Raw genomic sequence first — 20858 nt, forward strand, 5'->3', positions numbered from 1 at the left:
GGCCAGGGCTGCCCTTTGTCACCGGTCCTGTTTATGACTTTCATGGACAGGATATCTAGGCGCAGCCGGGGGGTGGAGAACGTCAGGTTCGGGGGTCTCAGGATCGCCTCTCTGCTGTTTGCAGATGATGTGGTCCTGTTGGCCTCCTCGGATCATGACCTCTGAGACGGCAGCAGCGGCAGGAACTGGAGGTCGCTGCGGCTCTGAGACAGCAGCGGCGGCAGGAACTGGAGGTCGCTGCTAATCTGAGACGGCAACAGCGGAAACTGGAGGTTGCTGCTGCTCTGAGACAGCAACAGCAAGAACTGGAGGTCGCTGCTGCTCTGAGACGGCGGGAACTGGAGGTCGCTGCTGCTCTGAGACAGCAACGGCGGGAACCGGAGGTCGATGCGGCACGGTGGCGGCAACGGCGGGAACCGGAGGTTGCTGCTGCTCTGAGACGGCAGCGGCGGGAACCGGAGGTCGCTGCTGCTCTGAGAAGGCAACGGCAGGAACTAGAGGTCGCTGCTGCTCTAAGAAGGCAGCGGCGGGAACTGGAGGTTGATGCGGCTCTGAGGCGGCGGGGGCCGGGTCCGGGGATAGCTGCGGCTCTGAGGCCGCGGCGGCCGGGTCTGGGGATAGCTGCGGCGCTGAGGCCGCGGCGGCCGGGTCTGGGGATAGCTGCGGCGGTGGCAGGGACCGGGGATAGCTGCGGCGCTGAGGCGGCAGGAACCGGAGCTCGCTGAGGCGGCGGCGGCCGGAACAGGAACTGGAATTCGCTGCGGCGCTGAGGCGGCAGGAACTGGAGTTCCCTGCGGCTCCGAGGCAACAGCTCGATACGGAGTCGGGCAGAATGCTGTCCGAATACTGGGAGCCAGAGTCGGCCGGACCACCGAGTGTTCCGCTACACTCGCTTTCCCCCGTCTCTGGCTGAGAAGGCACTTAGCCGCATAATCGGAGGCCACCAGAGGGTCAAAAACCCTCCTCAGATCCTCCACAAAGTCCACATAAAACACAGTATTAGGCCGATCAAAACCTAATGTTCTCGCGGCCCAGTCCAAAGCCCTTCCCCGCAGTAATCCAAACACGTAGGAGACCTTGGACCCGTCCGAGGCAAAAGTCTGAGACTGACGGTCAAATACCCGTTGGCATAGCAACAGGAAGCCCTGGAACTTCCCCAGTGTTCCGTCATAGACATCCAGAGACGGCACGGGGAATTCCCGGACCGGCGGAGCGAGGACTGGAGGGAATAGTGCGGGTGCTGGAACTGGTGGAGACTTAACTGTTCAAGCTAGTTCCTGCACGATACAGCCAATCTGGGAAACTTCAGATGCGAAACTTCTCATTTCCTCCAGCAGAGTGTTATGTCTGTACAGCGTAGCTGCTCCTGTGGTTGCTGGGTCCATAATGGTCAGTTCGTTCTGTCACGGGTGTTCAAGATCAGGACCCAATAGCAAACCACATGAGACAGAATCCGGTACAACAGGTTTTATTTAACTAAAAATAAAAGGACAGGAATGGCTGTGTGGAGCCCACGGTCCGACACAGGGTGCAGACCGGATCGATGGTCTGGTACCCGTGGTCCGACACCGGAGGGCAGGCCGGGATTATAATATCACATGTGTGTTAAAGTATTAACACACATGTGATATTATAATCCCGGCGCCGCTGCAAATCGGCCGCCACAAACCGGCGAAATACAACTGGGGAGGCTTGACTGTCACTGGCGTCCATGAATCGGGAAGGACTTCTTACTGGAACTGAAACGATGTATCATGGGATTAAACTCTTTGTCAACAAAGAAAGGAGGATGGACTTTGTCTTTAAGTGAACAGCATTTGGTAAGTGACAAACTGCGTTTGTTTGTTTACATCTGCAGTAACGTTACTACTGTTCATTTGTCTATCGTGTTGTTTTTATGAATAATATTTGAATGGCTCGTGCTCTTATGTGGTGGAATGTGTGGATCCGCTGCAGGTTTGCTGGATTGATGTTTCATGTTTTGTTGTCATATAAATATATGTGACTGGTTCTTATGACTTTGTGGTTGTCATTGTGTAAATTACGTTGATTTGACTATGCATTGTCCGTTAATGACGCAGCGTCCCGTCATCCACGGATTCATGTATCTGCACCGTAGCTGTTCAACTGTAGTAGGACAGCACAGAAGGCCCAGGTATAAAATGCACGACCCGCCACTGGGTGCTGTGAACTGAGGCGAAGAGGTTTTGGTGAATTTGTGGTGAATAAACAAAGGAATAAAAGGTTTTACACATGAATAAAACAATAAAGCAAGCCCAGTAAACCAACAGCATTGATGATGGTCTCTCACATGCTCATATTTACTCACTTGTGTGGTGTCTGATAATAATGTTGAGCAAATATAATCAAACAGTAGAACAGTAAATACTGTAGAATCAATCAAATTGCATCACACACACACAGACACACACACACACACACTTTCCACATTCCTCCAGGAGGAAATAAATGGAAAGGTGATCCTGAGGCTGGAGTCATAGAGTCCAGTATTGTCCAACCTTCCGTTGCTTCTGATTCTCCTCACACACCCTGGCATGTGACAGGTGGAGAAGTTTAAAGTCCTGCAGCTGAAATACATCCAGTGTTTTTTCTCCATTACTGGCAGTGAAGAATAAGGAGGAGGTTTGGAGGACCTGCCAGCACAGCGAACAGCTGAGAGGTCTGCGTGACGCCATATAGGAAGAATCAGGAAGAGGACCTCCCTGCACTTACAGTGAGGATCTTTGGAGGGCTGCCATGTCATTCCCCTCCTTCTTTTCCTCTTACTTAATTTTCACTGTTTTCCTTCTATTTTCTTCTTCTGCCTTTTGTGAGATTCCCCAAATCATCCTTTTCTCAGTCTGATCTGAAATTACGATTATTTTGTTGTTGAAACTTATTCATTACAAGTTGGCCATCCTTTCTATCAGCGATAATACATTCTACTCATTAGTGAGTGCTGTAGTTATGATAATAAGTAGTATTTCAGGCTACATACAACTACATACAGTTGTTCCCTCTCAGTATCTGCTGAGACGTGGGAACATGGTGACGTCGGTGAGCAGTCAGACTATCACACAGGTGATGAGTTAGAGGTGGGAATCTTTGGGAATCAGTTATCGATACGAAATCAATTCTCAATCCAATAAATACTGTAGAAATAGAAGTTTCAGGCTCTCACTCCGGTTCACTGAGAGTCAACCCATACACTCCTGTGCTTAGTCCACTGAAATGCAAAATTAAACACAACTCACAGTGAAGCTAAACGATCTTGATCCACTTCACTGTGGTGTTTGAAAGATTATATATTTTTAAACTGCATTAACTTTGTTACAGTCTTCTGCTTGTATGACAAATGCAATGTGTGATAGCACACAAATGAAATGTATTAGCATATTCACAGATTCTAGAACTTTCAATGAGGGCAAGAGTTCATTGCACTTTTCTGTAGAAAAAGGAAACTTAGACACAAACAAGTGTTTTTGTGTTTTAAAAGATGTCTAGAGGGATCTGTAATGCTTTTTCCTGTGTTATATTTCCCCCACGTTTTCCACTGCTTTGTTCTAAAACCTGTTTTTCCCTGTGAAGCTCTTCATAAGAGATTGCAGATAACCACTGTATAAATAAACCTGATTGGAACAGCTACAAAAGTGCATGTCTGAGTGTACTGTATATACTGTATATTGTCCGGTTTAAAACCGGGCTGAAGAGGAGGTGAAGGTCCAGCTGTGCTACATCAACTCCAACTGGATCTGACATGTGGGCCTCCACGTCCCCCCGAGGCAGAGACACTGAGGATGGGGAGGGGTTTACTTACCCTTTGCTCTGCTGACCGGGCAGCTGATGCTATGAGGCTCAATTCAATCCACACAAACTGAAATGTTAAAATGTGTGGATTGGATTAAATTTAGATGCTGGTACTTATTCTTTTTAAATAACAAACAACAAACAAATAAGTTTGTTCATCCGCTCAGTACCTCGGCCACACTGTGGGTTGCCAGATAAGGTACAGGCACCACATTGTAGTGACGATTGCAAGTGACAAATAATTGACTTATGATTTTAGAGAGAATAAAAGATGAATACAGGTAACTACAGAACCAGATTAATGAAAGGAAGAAGAAATATTAAGACATTAAGGGAGTGGTCCCGGGGAAGCACTAAATGCGGCCATATGCCATAACATCGATGAAGTGGGAGTGCTGGACCTCAGTTAGAGGCCAAGAGAAGTCACAGTTGTGTATGCGAGAAATTGCTTATTACAGGAAATCCCCATGTCTGGAGAGAGACTGCCAGCCAACAGAGTGTCCATCAAGCTAATGCACTGTTCTGTCTTCTCTCACACACTTACAATCTTCTCATGGGCTTCAATAAATGTCAGAGTGGCTCTAACTCATGTGGGTTGATCTGTAATTACAATAGTACAGTATGTATTCTCATAGAACTCCTAGATAGTTCATACAGGAACCATCTAGTGCCATCTTTATCATTTGGCACATTATTTGGCACATTATTTGCAGATGTCTATAGGCCACTTCCCTGGCAGGACTTCCTATGACGTCACTGTCAAAAATGAGAGCAACTTCTTTTGCTTGTACATCCACTTGAAAAAAACGACAACTCAACTAGCTCTTACGATTGGAATGTCACACGTTTGCCAAGTAGCTAGAAAGCACAGCCTCGCAGTGTGTAACGCTCTGAGAGCATGCACGCAAGCAATAAATGTGCTTTGCCGTTTTTGGCAGTGTTCACAAGATAATTTCATGGATTCTGTATAACTCTGATTCTCTCGGGCAACAGCTGCTCGATATGTGTCTCGTTTTTCATCACTTGGGAGAGATGCTTTAGAGCCCAAGCCTAGCTGAGTCACGGTGTTACGCATGTAGCTCTTGGCAGCGAGGTGGTCGGGTCTTTCCAGTTGGCTACACATAATTTGGCTTATTTGCACCTTGATCATGCGAGAACCTAAATTATGTTTCACACAGTGCCACAACTGAAGGAAAACCAACACAATCCGGCAAAATCATACTGCCTCACTTCACTTTGATCAAAGCTTTCTAACTCTGCCATCCATTAGGTTTATTTTCTCATCATTCCCAATGAGCACTGATGAGCATTCTTAATGAGAGGCGGCAGGATAAGGGAGGTTGATGTATTGCCTTAATGCTCAGTTACAGGAAAAAAATATCCTTGCCCTTTTCCCACAAGAGGGATGCTAATGCCCATAACTGACAGCAAATGTGAATTCCCAGAGAATCCAGGGTTTAACTGTTCCTATGGTTTATGGGGGAGGAAACTCAGCAGCATGCAACAAAATAAGATTCTAATCTTCTTTAATGCTCAGCTGTAGCTCATGATATGGAGGACATCCCTCGTGTTTTCCCGTCAAGAGTGGAGACGAGCTTAGCCTGGTAAATGCTGGTTCCCATGGGTACAATCTGGCCTGTGGACACAAATCAATGTAAAGCAGCTGAGGAAAATTGGTATGATTAACCCAAATGTAGCTCACGTGCTTTGGATTTACAGAGGTTGAGGATCGAAGGTCCCATCTTCACATCAGCATAAACTGTTGACACCAATGGCTTTGTGAAGGTTGAGTCAGTGCCTGAATGGGCTGAGGTCATAACTTGGCTCTCAGTACAGTGGAGAGGCAGGGGGATCCAAGTTAGCGTGAATAGGAGGGATGTGTAGTGTAGCTACGGGAAAGCCCCTCTCTCTAGAGCTCCAGTTGTTTCATGTCTTCAAAATAATTTCAGGCTCTCAGATTGTACCAGAGCCACAGACTTGCATTGTTCTCCAAAGCTGATTGGTTGGCTAATTAAAAAGACATATGCACAAGCTAGGGGAGCTAATAAAAACAGAGCAGAACATATTGCATGTTAGGCAACTATAAATCTTACAGGAAACAGAACATTTTTAAGTAATTTAGTGTCATTAAAATAGCGAATTGGCCTGTAAATTACACCAAAGCATCTACTTGCAAAACTCGTGAAGTCGTACAGCAATGTTTTGAGCTTGTGAGTTTGGGGACTTTACATTGGTGCTAAGCAACAGACGCTGCATAGAGAAATATAGTTTTACAGATTGTAAATTATGTTCAATCCATGTAAATAGTTCTATTTCTCCTTTTTCCATGATCACAACTTCTTGTAGAGTGCACCATGACTGATGAGGCCTTTATCACCAGTCATATGCCACTTTACTGTATTTTCCACGAATAAATGTACTTAGTGGCCACGTGTCAGCTTCTAAATATGAAAGAGATGTTAAACTTTCCAGTTACAGGAGTACTTATTGTCATCAGAATACATGAAATCTCGCTGTGATAAAATGTAAACCAGACTGGGCTTGAAAGATTGCTGGAAACAGAGAGCTTTGTGTCTGGGGCTTTTATTTTGTTAGCTTGTCTTACATTCGGGTTGGCCTGGTGCCAGACCAGACATCATCTAAAAGAAGGAACAAAATCTATTATTCTAAAGTTTAGACAGACTGTGCTTATAAAACCAGCGTACATCAACTCACATCACATAAATCCTACATCCGTTTCCACGATACTGCTTCATTGTAATCAACAACATAAAAGAACTATGCCTCATTTAATTTCTCTGTTACCAAAATTTATGGCAACTGTCAAGGAAGATTTATTTTCTACTCTAAGTGAAACATGAATCTACAGAACAATCCAAAGGTGACAACAGTTCAAGCATGCAACACAATCTAGAAAAAGTATCATTCGTCAAATACCCCTAACATTAACGTGAGGTCTTAGTTGTGTCTGGGCATGACAACAGTGTTTGAATGAGAGGATCTTTTTCTTTTTCTCTCTTGAGGCATTTCAAAAGGTCCATTGTTTTTCATACAGTATATCGTGGAGTCAAGTTAAAACTAACTGGAGTTAGAATGTCTTAGAGGACAATCCTGAAACAGGAAGTGTCAATCCCTGAGAAAAGTCTTTCACAAATTGGGTAGGCTAGTATTCTACCTTCCTTTTCAGCTTTCTGTTCTTTGATTTCTTTTTCCACCTTCTTTTTCCAAGATGGTTGGTGAACAAGTTATTGTATCTCTCATCCTCCTCTTCCTCCTCCCTGGTGTCTTTGTACCAGGGTCCCCACACGCCCCCATTGTACTGAGGGTTGGAGCGCAGGTCTTTAGCCGGGTAACGCACCGGCACTGCAGTCTTGTTGTACTGCGCTAGCCGTATGAGCATCTTCTTCACTATGTGAGGGTAGCGCTGGGACAAGTCCACTCTCTCATAAGGGTCGGCTGTGATATTGAACAGCCAGATGGACTTACCCCGGTCCCAATGGACACGCTCATTATGCCAGCGGTTGGTTAGCCGCTGGTTGGAGAAGGTCTGCGGGGGCACCCAGTCGCTGTAGCCGGGAACACCCGTCAGGAGCTTCCAGTGGCCCACCCGGAGCGCAGCCCGGATGGCAGTGTTCCATAAGCCATACCCAGCCTTCCACGAACCATTCTTGGCTTTGATGTAGATTGGGTCAATGTTGTGAAGAATATCCTGGCGAGGAGATGGGCGGCCTTCACTGATAGCCTCCCAGACATCGTACCCATCCAGATTTAGGTCTTCGTCTAAAGTCCCTTCCCCCAGGGTCACCAGGGTAGGGAACCAATCAGTGATGTGGATCAACGATCGACATTTCGTCCCTTTGTTTACCAACAGGGGACTGTGAACAAAGCCCACCGCCCGAATCCCCCCTTCCCAGTAGGTGGCTTTACTCCCCCTCAAGGGCCAGTTGCTCCCACCTGCTAATGGCTGGCCTCCATTATCTGAGGAGTACACTATAACTGTGTTGTCATAATAACCGTAGCGTTTTAGCGCCAACGTGAGGTTGTGGATAGCTTCGTCCAGACAGGACACCATGGCAGCATATTTCCGACGATGCAAGTTTGGAATGCCCTTGTAGCGCGCGAGGTAGCGGGCAGGAACCTGCAGAGGTGAATGAACCGCCTGATAGGCTAAGTAGAGAAACAAGGGTTGTCTGCGAGGGTTGTGATTGGCTAGGATGCTGATAGCCTTTCGAGTAAACATCATGGTCGAGTATAAGCCGCGGTCTTGTTCCCAAGCTGCCTCTTCCCCTTCATATAAATCATAGCCACACATACCGGGTCCTTCACATTTATAGTGACTGTAGTAGTCCCCACTTCCTAGCAGGGAGCCGAAGAAAGTGTCGAAGCCGCGCTGGGTGGGCAGGCAGCCACGCTTGTAGAAGCCCAGGTGCCACTTGCCCACCATGTGGGTGGAGTATCCCGCTTGCTTGAGCTTCTGGGGCAGGGTGACATTTTCCAGGGGCAGGCAGTTGGGCTGAGTAGCTCGAATGATGGAGTGCTGAAGGCCTGTGTGGATCTGATACCTACAAAACATAAACACATATCAGCCCGTCAGAGACATTAACAGTTGTAGAAATATACAATTTCTGGGCTGATGAAAACTGGCCATCTATAGGTTAAGCCTGAAATTATTTTCTAATTATTTTTAGAAAGTTCTTTGTTTGAAACAATTATGCTACTTAAAACTGAAAAAGGACTGTATTTACTAGCTATTAAACAATCAATTGATTTGCATTAACAGAATGAAGCACCAAGCCACGAGGATTTAGTCAACCATGACATTACATCTGATTACACCCCAAAAGCCTTCCTCTATATACTTTGCTAAAACTTTCAAGAGTTGTCAAATTAGCTCACAAACTGGTCCAGATAGGGTAATAGGCCCTGCTGCATGAGTGTATTCATATAACATTTACATGCTACTGTATGACATTTCAATAAAATTATCGAAACACTGAAACGCTGCCAGTATAAGTTTATAAAACTGAAGAGGAGATTTTCCTCCCGAAAAGCACTCCTCTCTCCAACCATTTGATTGCAATAAGTCATTAGTCACAGAGACAATCTTTGTGTTGGAATTTACACACTGGTACGATATCCAAACCATCAGTGGACCCAGTCCAAAGCAAACAGAAGAGTATTTATATGTGAGCAAGCCAAGCTCAGGGTAATGTTCAACTGATGTCTAGCAGTGCAGTGAAAGGGGGTGGGTGGGTAGTGGTAGTTAGGGGGCAGAGCAAAAACAGAGTTACTGTCACTCAAGACCAGACAGGAAACAGAGTTGTTACCTGGAGCTGATGATGCTGTGGCAGACATCTTGGCAGTGAGCTAAAACAGCACTGCTGATGAGTAAAGGACAGACTCAATGGAATGAGGAATTTTGATATGAGGTATTTTCCAACTCCTTTCACTGCAAATGTAAACTCCCAAGTGCTCTTTGTCCAAAAGGTATTCAACTTTTATTACCACAAAATAACTACATGAACATATCTGCATGCATATAATATAATTGTTGAAGAATTCTTGTATTTAAACGTTGCAGTTTAAATACTCTCCCATTCCCACACCACCATGTCATCAATTAATCAACAATTGCGAACCTCACCAATAAATAAATATATATATAAATAAATAATGCTTTGTAAGATTTTTGGGCTTTTACACTCAATTATTGATCTGACATTTCTACGTAGATCTAGATGAGATTTCTAGATCTGGATATAAAAAGAAACGTTAACACCTTCTATGATGCCAATGTATGCAAATGCATTATAAGTATGTTGATAATGCATGATAATCTGCCTATAGCACTATATAATTATAGTTTTAAGCACTCATAAATATCGATAAAGCTTTATAACAAAACAAAACTATAACACATTATAGGTCATTTTACAATGACTTGTAAGGTGAAGTATTATCATACTTCATAATTGCTGGCAAGGATCATAGTGTATTATAATTCCCATTGTTGTAATACATTATAATCTTTTTACAATGCATTATAATCACTGTTACAATGCACTATAGTGTTATTGTAAGTTACTGTAAGTGGTCATTGGTTGCTTTAAGTAAAGTGAAAGAAATATATATAATTAAATCTATTCAAGAACACACAAAACATTATAAATTCAAGGAGTGAAAATAGGTGTCTAGTTTAGGTTCCATAGAGGAGGACTCAGTTGGAGGAGAACCAGAAGGTGGTCAGGCCTAGCAAACCTTCATGCCCCTTGAGAATTCAAAAGTTCCTCAATGGTTACACCACTGTATGGTATGTGCAACGTTCCAAACATAGCACTAAACACATGATTTACAGCTCAAATCCTATTTAACAAAACAATGCACTCTACACATATCCACATAATAGCACAGACTGCAACTGCAAACACATACACACTACCCTGCATGGAGCACAGCCGGCTAGGCAAACAGCTTGTATTTCTTCAAGCTTACAGTTTTAGCCTCTGTTTTAGTTTGATGAAGCTTACTTAACTTTGGCATGATGGAGGGAGATCTGTAATAACATAATGCTATGTAAAACGTAGATCATCAGCAATAAAAATGTAGCTATTCACGCTTTTTTCACTGCAGACACCCTGACTTGGTGTCACCATCTAAACGATGAAATCGGCATGTTTTTCAATGAAGGTCTGGAACACGGCCTTAATTGGTTTTTCTCCAGAGTAATTCACCTTAAGCAGTTGACAACACTAATCTGTCAGGAGGATGGTGAAATTTCTGTTCAACGTCATTAGGATAATTGAGCACACGTGTGCATGTATAAATCTACACACTTACTACAGCAGTAGGACGGTGGTATTGGTTAAGGTTGTTCCGGTAGAGAATTGTGGGGCCGATCACCGATAGCTGGTTCTGGCCTACCACTCCGTGTTCGTACCATTTATATGAACAGCGAGACAGATTAACGGCGCAACAGTCTCACTGTGAATTGGCAGTGTAAAAGGGTCTTCAGAGACACAACTCAGAACTCCGGTCAAACCAATTTAGCAATGCATAGAGAAATTGTCTTGTAGTTTTTGCCTCATCTGATCGGCCTATATAAAGACCATCAATCAAACTATTTAGACAGAATATTGGCCACATGGGATGATTGATCTGAGCACCCTTGGTGTTGGTCTGCATGTGTACTCATACAAACTGTGACTATCAAAACAAATACACATCTGGGGCCAGACGTGTATATGTTTAATTCCCCCACACAAAAAAAGGTATTATGGAAATGTGAGAATCTCACACATACTTAAGTTAAGCATCTACACAGTTTTCTACAGCAAGCCAAGTGTAGGTTGGTGAAGGGAAAATCAGAAATAAAGTGAGAGATAGAATCTAGTATTAAATTAATTTAAGTTGATACTGAGTGTATGATTTGTTTTCAGCCAGTTTAGATGGTGACAGTAAAGCCAGGATATTGTCATGAATTCTGTCCTTAGTTCTATGGCTGGCAATGTATCTCCTACTATTGGATGGATTGACATTCATGGTGCCCAGAGGATGAATCCTAATTACTAATGAGTCTTTGACTTTCCCCCTAGAGCCACCACAACATTTGAGGCCATCATGCTTACATTGAAAACAATGGAAGAGGCAGTCTGTCTAATACGCTAGTGAAAGGTGCATTTCTTTTGTGTCAATTTTTCCATCGGCTTTTCATGACTTTAAATTGTCCTTTTGTCTCCGTTCTTGTCATGTATATCATGTCATGATTGAGCACTCAGCAAACTGCACTCCATATGATGACATTTCAGACATTTGATGATGACGATGATGACTGAGCTATCACTGCCAATGGTTGTGCACATGTGATGAATTGATAGACTGTGGGAGTTTTGAAAAGCCACAATCATACTTAATGTCACAGGTAATAATGGCATGCTCTGCATCTGGCAAAGTAAATTATCAAACAGCCAATGTACCGACTGGTGTGAGGTGAGGTGTGAGCTGTAGCTAGGCAGCAATGCACTGTGTTGAATGTATGTGCATGCAATTGAGTCACAGCTCAGCCCTCATCACCTCCACTAAGCAATCTCTTTGGGGAATCCCTGAACACTGACCCACCTCTTCATGGTTTCAATTCTAGCTGCTGTTGGTACATTCTGGATGAACCTGGTGGCAGAGCTGTTGAAGTTAGGAAGTTAGGAAACAAATGTTTACAATTTGGCAACAATAATTCCCACAGATTTCAAAACTGGTTCCCAGGACCTCTAAAATATTCAACTACTTAGGATAATAATACGGCCCAATTCCGAATTTGATACCTCTATTCATTGCCTTGTCATTGAGGTCAGGTTGGTGAATTCAAAATAAGACCACAATGGCCCTGGTGGGAGCCAAGAAAGTCTTGGTTTCATATGGCGATGATTTCTTGTCACTTTGTGGTCTAGACAGGGGGAGCTTTGAAACCCAACTACAGACACGCACACTGGGGGATAGAGTAGGCATTGTTGGTCTTTCATTAGAAAAAAAGACTTAAAAAAAAAAAAGCTTGTTTACACCACTATCTTGTTGAAAAAATCCACATAATATATAATTAACTTGATGAAGGGCGAGTTCTTGTAAAACCTTGTTCTCCATACCTTCTCCAAGTTTTCCACAAGCATAGCACATGGTGAACTTAAGTCTTGTTACTAGCCCATAAATGTCTCTAAAATTATTTTTGGATGTGATACGCTCCATTATCTTCAAGCATCTTTTGTATTCATTCCCTTTATACAAAGATAATTTTTCCACTTCTGCCCTTCCATCATTGTATTTCTAATTGTCAAGCAATGGTACAAAGAAAATAGGCCTTGCAGAAAAGAACAGATGACACAACCCAGAAAGTGAAAATGGAGACCACATACATGTGCAAATACATTAATCTGTGTGTGTGCATGTTTAAGATTTGACCCCTTACGAGCCCCAACCCCTGCTTTTGCAGCTCCTGCAGGTTTGCTGGTGTTCACATACCAAAAGGTTACAGCCATGTAATGAGAATGTCATGCTAAGAGCAGCCTGGGATTTCTCCACAAATCAGTCAAACCAGCCTGAGATTTTGACCAACAACGGTATAAGGTGGAGTGCAAAGACTTTCAAAGTATCCCTGTGTTGTTTCTCTTTGACATACAATGGGGTTCACAGGGGAACTAGGTCTTGACTTTGCAGGTTTTGGGGCACCTGAAGGACAGTTCTAGGTCTTTAGTATTTATGAGGCCTTAAAATAATGACTGCAGTAACTACTGCCCTCTGGGGATCCTCTGTCCTGCCCAGTAGTCCTTGCACTTGTCGATTGTGACTGATTTATGGGTTCTTTTAAAACAAAGCAGGGCATGAATAGGAAGCCACGTCATCTCTGCATCCTTTATCCAGCATGGATTCAAGCCACGGACAGGCAGGCAAATGTTTGTTGTAGTTCAGCGACTCCATTCCCCATCTCATCACACAAAAGAGTGTAGTCAAAAGCTTTAGAGTTAAATGCTGCTGTACTCACAATGTCTCTCTGGTTTATTTACACATGCACTGAGCCACATGGCCAACAAATCACACATGCCATTACATTCGAATCACCGAATGCCAGCAATCGCTCAAGGCCCACAAGACAAGTGCATTGGCCACCACTCAGGCCTCTGAGGTTGTGGAGGTTCCCAAGCAGACCTGCTGCCCAGGCTGGGGCCTTCTCTTGTATTCCTGCTCCACGTCCTCTTCACATATGGTTCAAATAAGCAGCCTCAACTCAGTGCTCTGCATTTAATCAAAGTCAGCCCCACAGCAGTTTGTCTTACTTAGCGCTTCCTTTCAGCAAACTCGTTTACCTTTTTGCCATCTCTAAATATTTCCCTTCAGTTTTCCCTTCAGGACAGACTGGTGTGGGGTAAGGAAGGGAAGTGAAAGAGTGACAGATCACTTAAACAACTAGAAAAGGGTGAGTGAGAGGCTAAGACGAGTTTGAGATAAGTGTGGACAAATGGGAAGTGTGATAAAGTAGGAGACAGAGTTGAGCAGAGTGAAAAAGAGCTGCTTTGAGCAAATAAACAACCCCATTCTCCCTGTGGTTTAGGTCAGATTCAAATCCAATGGGCTATAATATAAGAACACAGGATGACAAAAGAGCTTTTTGGAATCAAGCCACAATCCTTGCTTGAGGTCTGCTCTTTATTGGCCCAGGACCCCAGAGCGCATTCTTCATCTTTGTTTGTTGATGGACGGTAGCCCATTGATGGAGCTGACTGATAATGAAATAAAATTTTGTTTCAAATATATATATACCAGTGGTGGGCCGTCAGGGCCAGCAAGGCCTTCTCTGCTGGTCGAAACAGAATCACAAAGTTATAGCTATTTTATAATTTAATAATTTTTCTTAAATACACTACATGTATTATAATTTATAAAAACATGTTTCCCATTATCTTATTTTCTCATTGCACAGCTACTGTCTTCCTCAGTTGCTCTGCTTCCAGTGCAGCTTGTTTTAAGTAGAGCTTTTATCCAATCAGATTTCACCTCTGTGTCTCTAGGCGAAGAGAGGCCCGAGGCCTGCAGACTCACAAGTGAATCCCTTTGCACTTTAAGTGAATGGGGATGATATTGTTGATTGTCATAGTGTTCAACCAATCAGATCTTTAGTTTGACATGTTGGGCGTATTCTTTGACGTGCCAAAGCCTGTTTGCAGCTCTGCAGTGAGGTGCAGCATGCGCTGTGATTGGTCAGTGGGCGAGCACGTGACTATTGTGAAACGAAACTCAACTTGCCAGTAGAGCTTAGTTGGAGGAGTAAGAGTTCAAATTGAAAGATATGGAAGAAATTATAACATTCTTAGGGTTTTGCTTGGTGTAGTTTATTTATTTTTTTTACCTAGCTTTGATTTTTTAACACTGGCTTTAGTGGTGGAGTTACTGACAACGCCTTTCTCAAGAAAGAAGGACATTTCAGGAAAAGCTGGACATCGTAAGAAATGGTCAGTCAACCCCGCAGCTGGCAGCCTGACTCAGCCAGCAAAAGGATTTGTATGAACGGTATTTCTGGCTGACAGCGTCGGAGGAGCGTTGCATATTTTATGGCTGGGAATGTGTTTCATTTTAACTGAGCTCTTGGTGTTTGGAGCTACGCTACGATAACCTGAGGACACCATAGCACGGCAGGACACAAGCTACGGTGCTTTTGAAAACTTTTGGAGAGACTCGAGTGGATCTACAACTCAACGAACACGTTCGCAGGGAAACAACTGCGGCCCGGCGAGCGGTCTGCGCCGGCCGGCGGGCACCCCGGCGGAGGTGGGATCCCGGCCCCGCTGTGAACCTGCCGCAGCAGACCGGCGAAATACAACTGGGGAGGCTCGACTGTCACTGGCGTCCATGAATCGAGAAGGACTTCTTACTGGAACTGAAACGATGTACTGGGATTAAACTCTTTGGCAACAAAGAAAGGAGGATGGACTTTGTCTTTAAGTGAACAGCATTTGGTAAGTGACAAACTGCATTTGTTTTTTTTACATCTGCAGTAACGTTACTACTGTTGATTTGTCTATCATGTTGTTTTTATGAATAATATTTGAATGGCTCGTGCTCTTGTGTGGATCCGCTGCAGGTTTGCTGGATTGATGCGTCATAATGAGGTTATTAGGAGGTAATTCAACTGTAGTAGGACAGCACAGAAGGCCCAGGTATAAAATGCACGGCACGCCACTGATATATATATATATATATTTTTTTTTTTTTACTTGACAACAGTGACTGCAGGTGAAACACCTGCGGCCAATGGACAAGGTGGGTTGGGGTGACTATGAAGACCAGATTAATAAAATGTGTACAATACAGTCTGCCTTGTAAATCGAAATGTTAAACCAGCTATAATTTGCTGGTATTTACTGTAATCTAACCTGCAGGTGTGTAACTGAACAAGAGTCAAGAAAATAATTGCAAAGGGTTAGAGATTCAGCGACTGATGCAAGAGCTGTAAAGTGTGTTTATCATGTATGGAACGTACCAGAAAGTCCATATGCTGGATTTGTCTGGACAGGTATGTTGACATGGCTGTATGGTGCCTGAACATTCATCTTTGAAACTCCAGAAGCACATTTACTTAATTACAAAGGACCCAAAATAAGTGCAGGGGTTTCAGAAATATTGGTTCACCATGTCATGTATACATTCCCCAAAAATACTTCACATTTTTCAATTTTAGAGGCTGCCCGGAGGAGCAACCTCTACCCTCACCTTCGGCAAGCCATTCTCTTGATCAGTAAAGATCAGTGAGCGCATGATGGGGTTGAAGAGCACAACTCTGGATTAGAAAGAGAGCTCTGATTTTAAGCCTCTAATCTCATCAGTGCAGCTTAAAGAAGCCAGAAGGGTTGAATTTTTCTTTCCCAGGGAGTGGACTACGTTGAAATCAAGCTCCTGTTACTGTAAGGTTAAAGTGCTTTGCTATGCTTCCAACAGCAGCTGTATACAACTGCTTCTATTAATCTGCCAGTTCCCAAAGAAACTCTAGCCCCTTGTAACATAGACCCTATTGTTTGTATGGTTTACTTCTAGGTTATACTTAACTGGGGTTTCAACAGCATTTAAATGACTTTGTTCCAAAGCGAAACAGGTCCTAACTAAATGTAAAATAAACATGGTTAGACATGTCCCCAAACCAGCAGTTCTCATCTAGCGTGATAAATCTAAGGGGGGGGGTCACAAGATAATTAACAAGATGGGAAATAAGAAAATAAACATATTCTGCTACCGAAAAATTTTACCTTTTTTGGGGGACTTTTCTCTAAATGTAGCTTCTTGTCTCTTCACAAACTCAGGTCTTTTAGCCTGGTTAATGTGGTTAGTTTGGGGTGATTTGAAAGCTGTCAATTGAACCCTGGTGCAGACCAAAGAACTGAACAGAGACCGCCTGAAAATATGGGTCTCCATCCGCCTCCAAGCGGACTCAGGTGTGGTTCGTTTGTGGTGTGACAGCAAACAAATCCAATCACAGGATTTTATGACAGCAGATATGTGACTTTAGCATGATTTCAAATGCTAAACTGCTACTAAATTCATCTGCTGATTGTGAGATCCGTTCAGGTAGCGATCTTATTGATCTGTATCTAAAGCTATGTCTATAAGCATGACAGCGCGGGTATATTCCCTGATTAAAAGATCAAAAGCTGTTCTCTATTTGAAAGTGTGTGACAGTAAACCCACAAAAATACACCTCATGTGAGTCTGTATAACTTCATGTTCACTCCTCTTATTTCATTTGTAAAAAGTCAGCGTGACGAGGAACCGGCCCAGAACTAAAATGCAACAATGTATAATTGTTTCCCTCGGTCTCGACCAAATGAACCCAACTACAGGTGTGAAAGCACCCTTACCATCAACCAACACCAAGGCCCTCTGCATCAGCATCGGCCCTGAATAAAACATATTGGTCGATCCCTAGTCGTGACTGTAGGTTTATATTTAAAATCCTTCAACTTCCTCATATTTTGAGCTACAGACACCATTTCAACTTTCAAATGTTGAGAAAATCCTGATCTATTGCCACAGTATTCAGCTTTTTGATATATTTTAAACTTTTTGAACTGCAGCAATTTAACTTTTATGATTTTTTCAGTCCTTTTCTGACTTTATAATGGGTGTGTATTGCGGAGCTTAGAGTGCGTGATGTCACTGCTAGAATGAAGAGCAGCTTGAGATTCTTGTGAAAAAAACATTTGTCTTTTGCCACTGAGTCCACAATCTTCACGCATAATTTCTGGATGTAAAAGTAGCTAATCTTGTCCTTGTCGTAGACAAATGTCTGTGGAATCCCACAGATTTACACATTTGGCTCAGGGAGCCGCAGAGCGACATGAACTCCAACTAACTGCTCCATTAGACTCCATGTTAAATCTGACCACTCATTTCTCAAAGAAAGCAGACGGTACCAGTTTTGTATATTGCGCTGGAGCTCACATTTTTAAAACCACAAACATAAAAACCACATTACCGCGTTTGCCAGGGTCTTATCTTTCTCACGGTATCCATATTTTATTGATTAGTCTCATGGTTTTGGTATAGAGGGCATATGTTTGACAGGTAGTTTTGTTGAAAATCACTGTTCACTCTCTCTCTTAATTAGCCTCTAACTGAGGCATTATTTCATTATTGCAATGTATTTTACCTAAAAAACGAAAATACTGAAATGCACCCAGCTGAGGACTGAGGTGTACTTATGTTCATTTCGTTATAAAGGTGAAAGTTTTAAAATATGAGTATGAAGATTTTATGGTTAACCTGAACCATGCGGTTGCATGCACCATTCACATTTTAGTGACATCAGCAGAGATCTGATCAAACCATATCACAAATGTCTCATCTACTGTAACTTAAAGTGAGATATTTGAATAATAATTCAATTCTGATTATCACATAAAACTTCATGGAAATGGCCCTCACATGGGTGATGTACTCTTTCAGCTGACCCTCTGACAGAGCCATGGCAGACTGCCTGGACTCCATTTATCAGTTACTTTATCCAGTAAACTCCATAAAGACGGGCCGTTACATGACCAGTAATTGGGAACTTGTGCGCTATACCTGCCGGTCATGAGCTGGCTCCTGGACGGGCTGCAGAGCGGCTGCACATAATAATTCTCCAGTTTGACTCCCTCTGCTGCCAGCCGGTCCAGGGTCGGGGTTTTGATCTCTGATCCGTGGTAGCCGACATCCCGGAAGCCTTGATCATCCACCAGGATGAACACGATGTGCGGCTGAGAGCTCGGTTTATCAAACTCGTTCCCTCGGTTGCGCACCTCAGCGTCCCAGTTGTCCCACGACATATGAACGCTCCACGTCTGAGAAACGATGAAGCTGAGGAATAAACTAACCGGGACCCACAAGATGAACATGATTTAGCCAGATCCAGACCTCCAGGCACGGTTACTGTCGCTCAGTGGGACCGTGTGTGCGGGCGGTAACGTGTTGCACACGTTCAGGGGGGACAAACCGGGTTCGCATCGTGTTCAGTCCTCCTCTCCAACCACACAGTCCACCGACAGCTCCGCGGTTTGTGGGGAAAAACCAGAGGCGACAACACTATGAATCCAAGTGGAAACCAGATACACGTCCTGAACAGCTGCTGTTAGAGTCTCACAGCCCTCTGCATGTTGCAAACTTTCAGAACTGTAGCATAAAACCTCCATCCCGTCACACGGCGCTCCTTCACGCTGAGGAGGGAAGACACACACACTGGCTGTCTCTCTGAGGAGGCAGGTCCATGTGGACGTCCTCCGCTGTCTGCAGCGCCCCGCAGCCACCATGGGAGCTACACGAGTCACGGTGCGTTCACGAGCAGTTTGGAAAGCTCTTCCTCCAGGGTTTAGTTGGAGGTAAGGCTGGACAGCCGTTATCTAATGTGTGGTTGATGTAGTTCAGCAGCTTTTTCTTCTTTTTTATTTTACAGTAAAAGTCACATTCCTATGCAAAAAACAACAATTCTACATTAAAGTCGCTAAATGCGAAATTCTGAGCATATCTAGTGCCAGTAGTGGCTCTCAACATGGCGAGTGTGTTACTTATTATCATACGGCCACCCTATGCAAACCTAAACAGATAAATCATCACCTTATCTAGAACTTGTAATATGTTTTCATATAGAATAGGGATCCACAGGGAACATGAGTAACCCGATCAAAAAGTTTACCACGGGCGGAGGTCCCTAATGGTGCTCATTGGTGGATATGGAGCTCACGTGGAAGAGTGTGCCCATGGGTACATCCCAAGTCTCTTAATTGTCGTTTCCTCGCTCCTTGCTCCTGGCATGGTTTCCTCCATGCATCCCTGGTGGGAGGGACTAAGACGCAAGGAAAGGACCCAAGTGAGGGAAACGGGGATGCAATTAAGAGACTTGAGAAGTACCCTCTTAATTGGCCCAATCCCAATGTCCCCCCTACACCCTCAAACCCTGAACCCTCAAGGACTTACTGACTTCACCTGGTAAGTGGTTGAGTGTGAGAGACTGTGAGGGCTTGGATGGTGTAAATATGAATGGGACAGCACTTTGCTGCAATATATCACGTTACCATGAAAATGACAAAAAATATGATGTATAATTGTGTGTATTTATTTTATACTCTGTACTTCCTGATTTGAACGTCTTCAGGCTCTTTCCTCACAAGATGAGAGGTAACTTCAGATAATCTATTTACTTGTTTTTGTCAAAACAGCTTCAATGACAAAATCAAATATTTAATGAATAAATAAATAAATATCGTCTGATTTCATGTGTTTTTATGTTCCATTTATATCCCTTAATGTTTCTGCGTAAATTAAATAAGACAGGCTGAACACAGGTGAGCCGTCCTCTTTGTTTACCTTTTTTTTACGTCTCCAAGCGTCCAATAATTACCCGTGTAATGATTGTAATGATTTGTGGGTAATTCCCTGAGGCAAAGTCAGCATCCTATGCTGAAAGGGTTCATAAAGGGCTCAAAATGTCTGCAGCCCTCAAACACTCGATGATTTGACAGTGGGACATCCCTAAACCCTCACGGACTTCGCGGGAGCACGCCTTAAAGTCCGTGGGTACATCCCAAGTCTCTTAATTGTTATTTCCTCGCTCGAACCGGAAGTTGTTCTGGTTCCACAAACAACTTTCTTAATTTATTAGAAAGATTTGTGTTTTCATGATCTGATATTTCCCTCAATAAAGTTTATTATGAATACAATTAAAGTCAGAGGGAGCTTTTTACATCATTTATCATCATTTCATTCAGTCACGTGAGGCTGATCATTCCTGAGTGTCTTGTTTGATGAGTTTTATAATTTAAGAGAAACCATAATATCCTGGGTTATTTAAAAATGACGGCACAGTCACAATTTCAAAACGTACAGATGCAAATAATTCATAAATAAGTCAAACTCATTCTGCCGGTAGAAATCGATCCTGCGCTTATAAACAGAACACAGTTTGTTAAAGAGGTAACAGACTACAGAGAGAACACACCTCTACAGTGATGATAACTGTGTCTTTATTAGTTATTAGTATTATTAGT

The 20858-nt window shown here is 43.4% G+C and overlaps 1 protein-coding gene across 1 annotated transcript; it reads right to left on the reverse strand.

Annotated features, from left to right (window-relative positions):
• Positions 1-6393: 6393 nt before the first annotated feature.
• Positions 6394-19121, reverse strand: arsj (arylsulfatase family, member J). The gene is made up of 2 exons (XM_031838212.1): positions 18403-19121; positions 6394-8369 (listed from the first exon to the last, which is right to left on the reverse strand). Exons 1-2 carry the CDS (start codon positions 18711-18713, stop codon positions 6971-6973), a joined length of 1710 nt encoding a protein of 569 aa, XP_031694072.1. The 5' UTR covers positions 18714-19121; the 3' UTR covers positions 6394-6970.
• Between the last annotated feature and the right edge of the window lie 1737 nt (positions 19122-20858).

This window comes from Anarrhichthys ocellatus, unplaced genomic scaffold (assembly GCF_004355925.1).
Source record: "Anarrhichthys ocellatus isolate YVR2014 unplaced genomic scaffold, GSC_Weel_1.0 scaffold563, whole genome shotgun sequence".
NCBI classification, from domain to species: Eukaryota; Metazoa; Chordata; class Actinopteri; order Perciformes; family Anarhichadidae; genus Anarrhichthys; species Anarrhichthys ocellatus.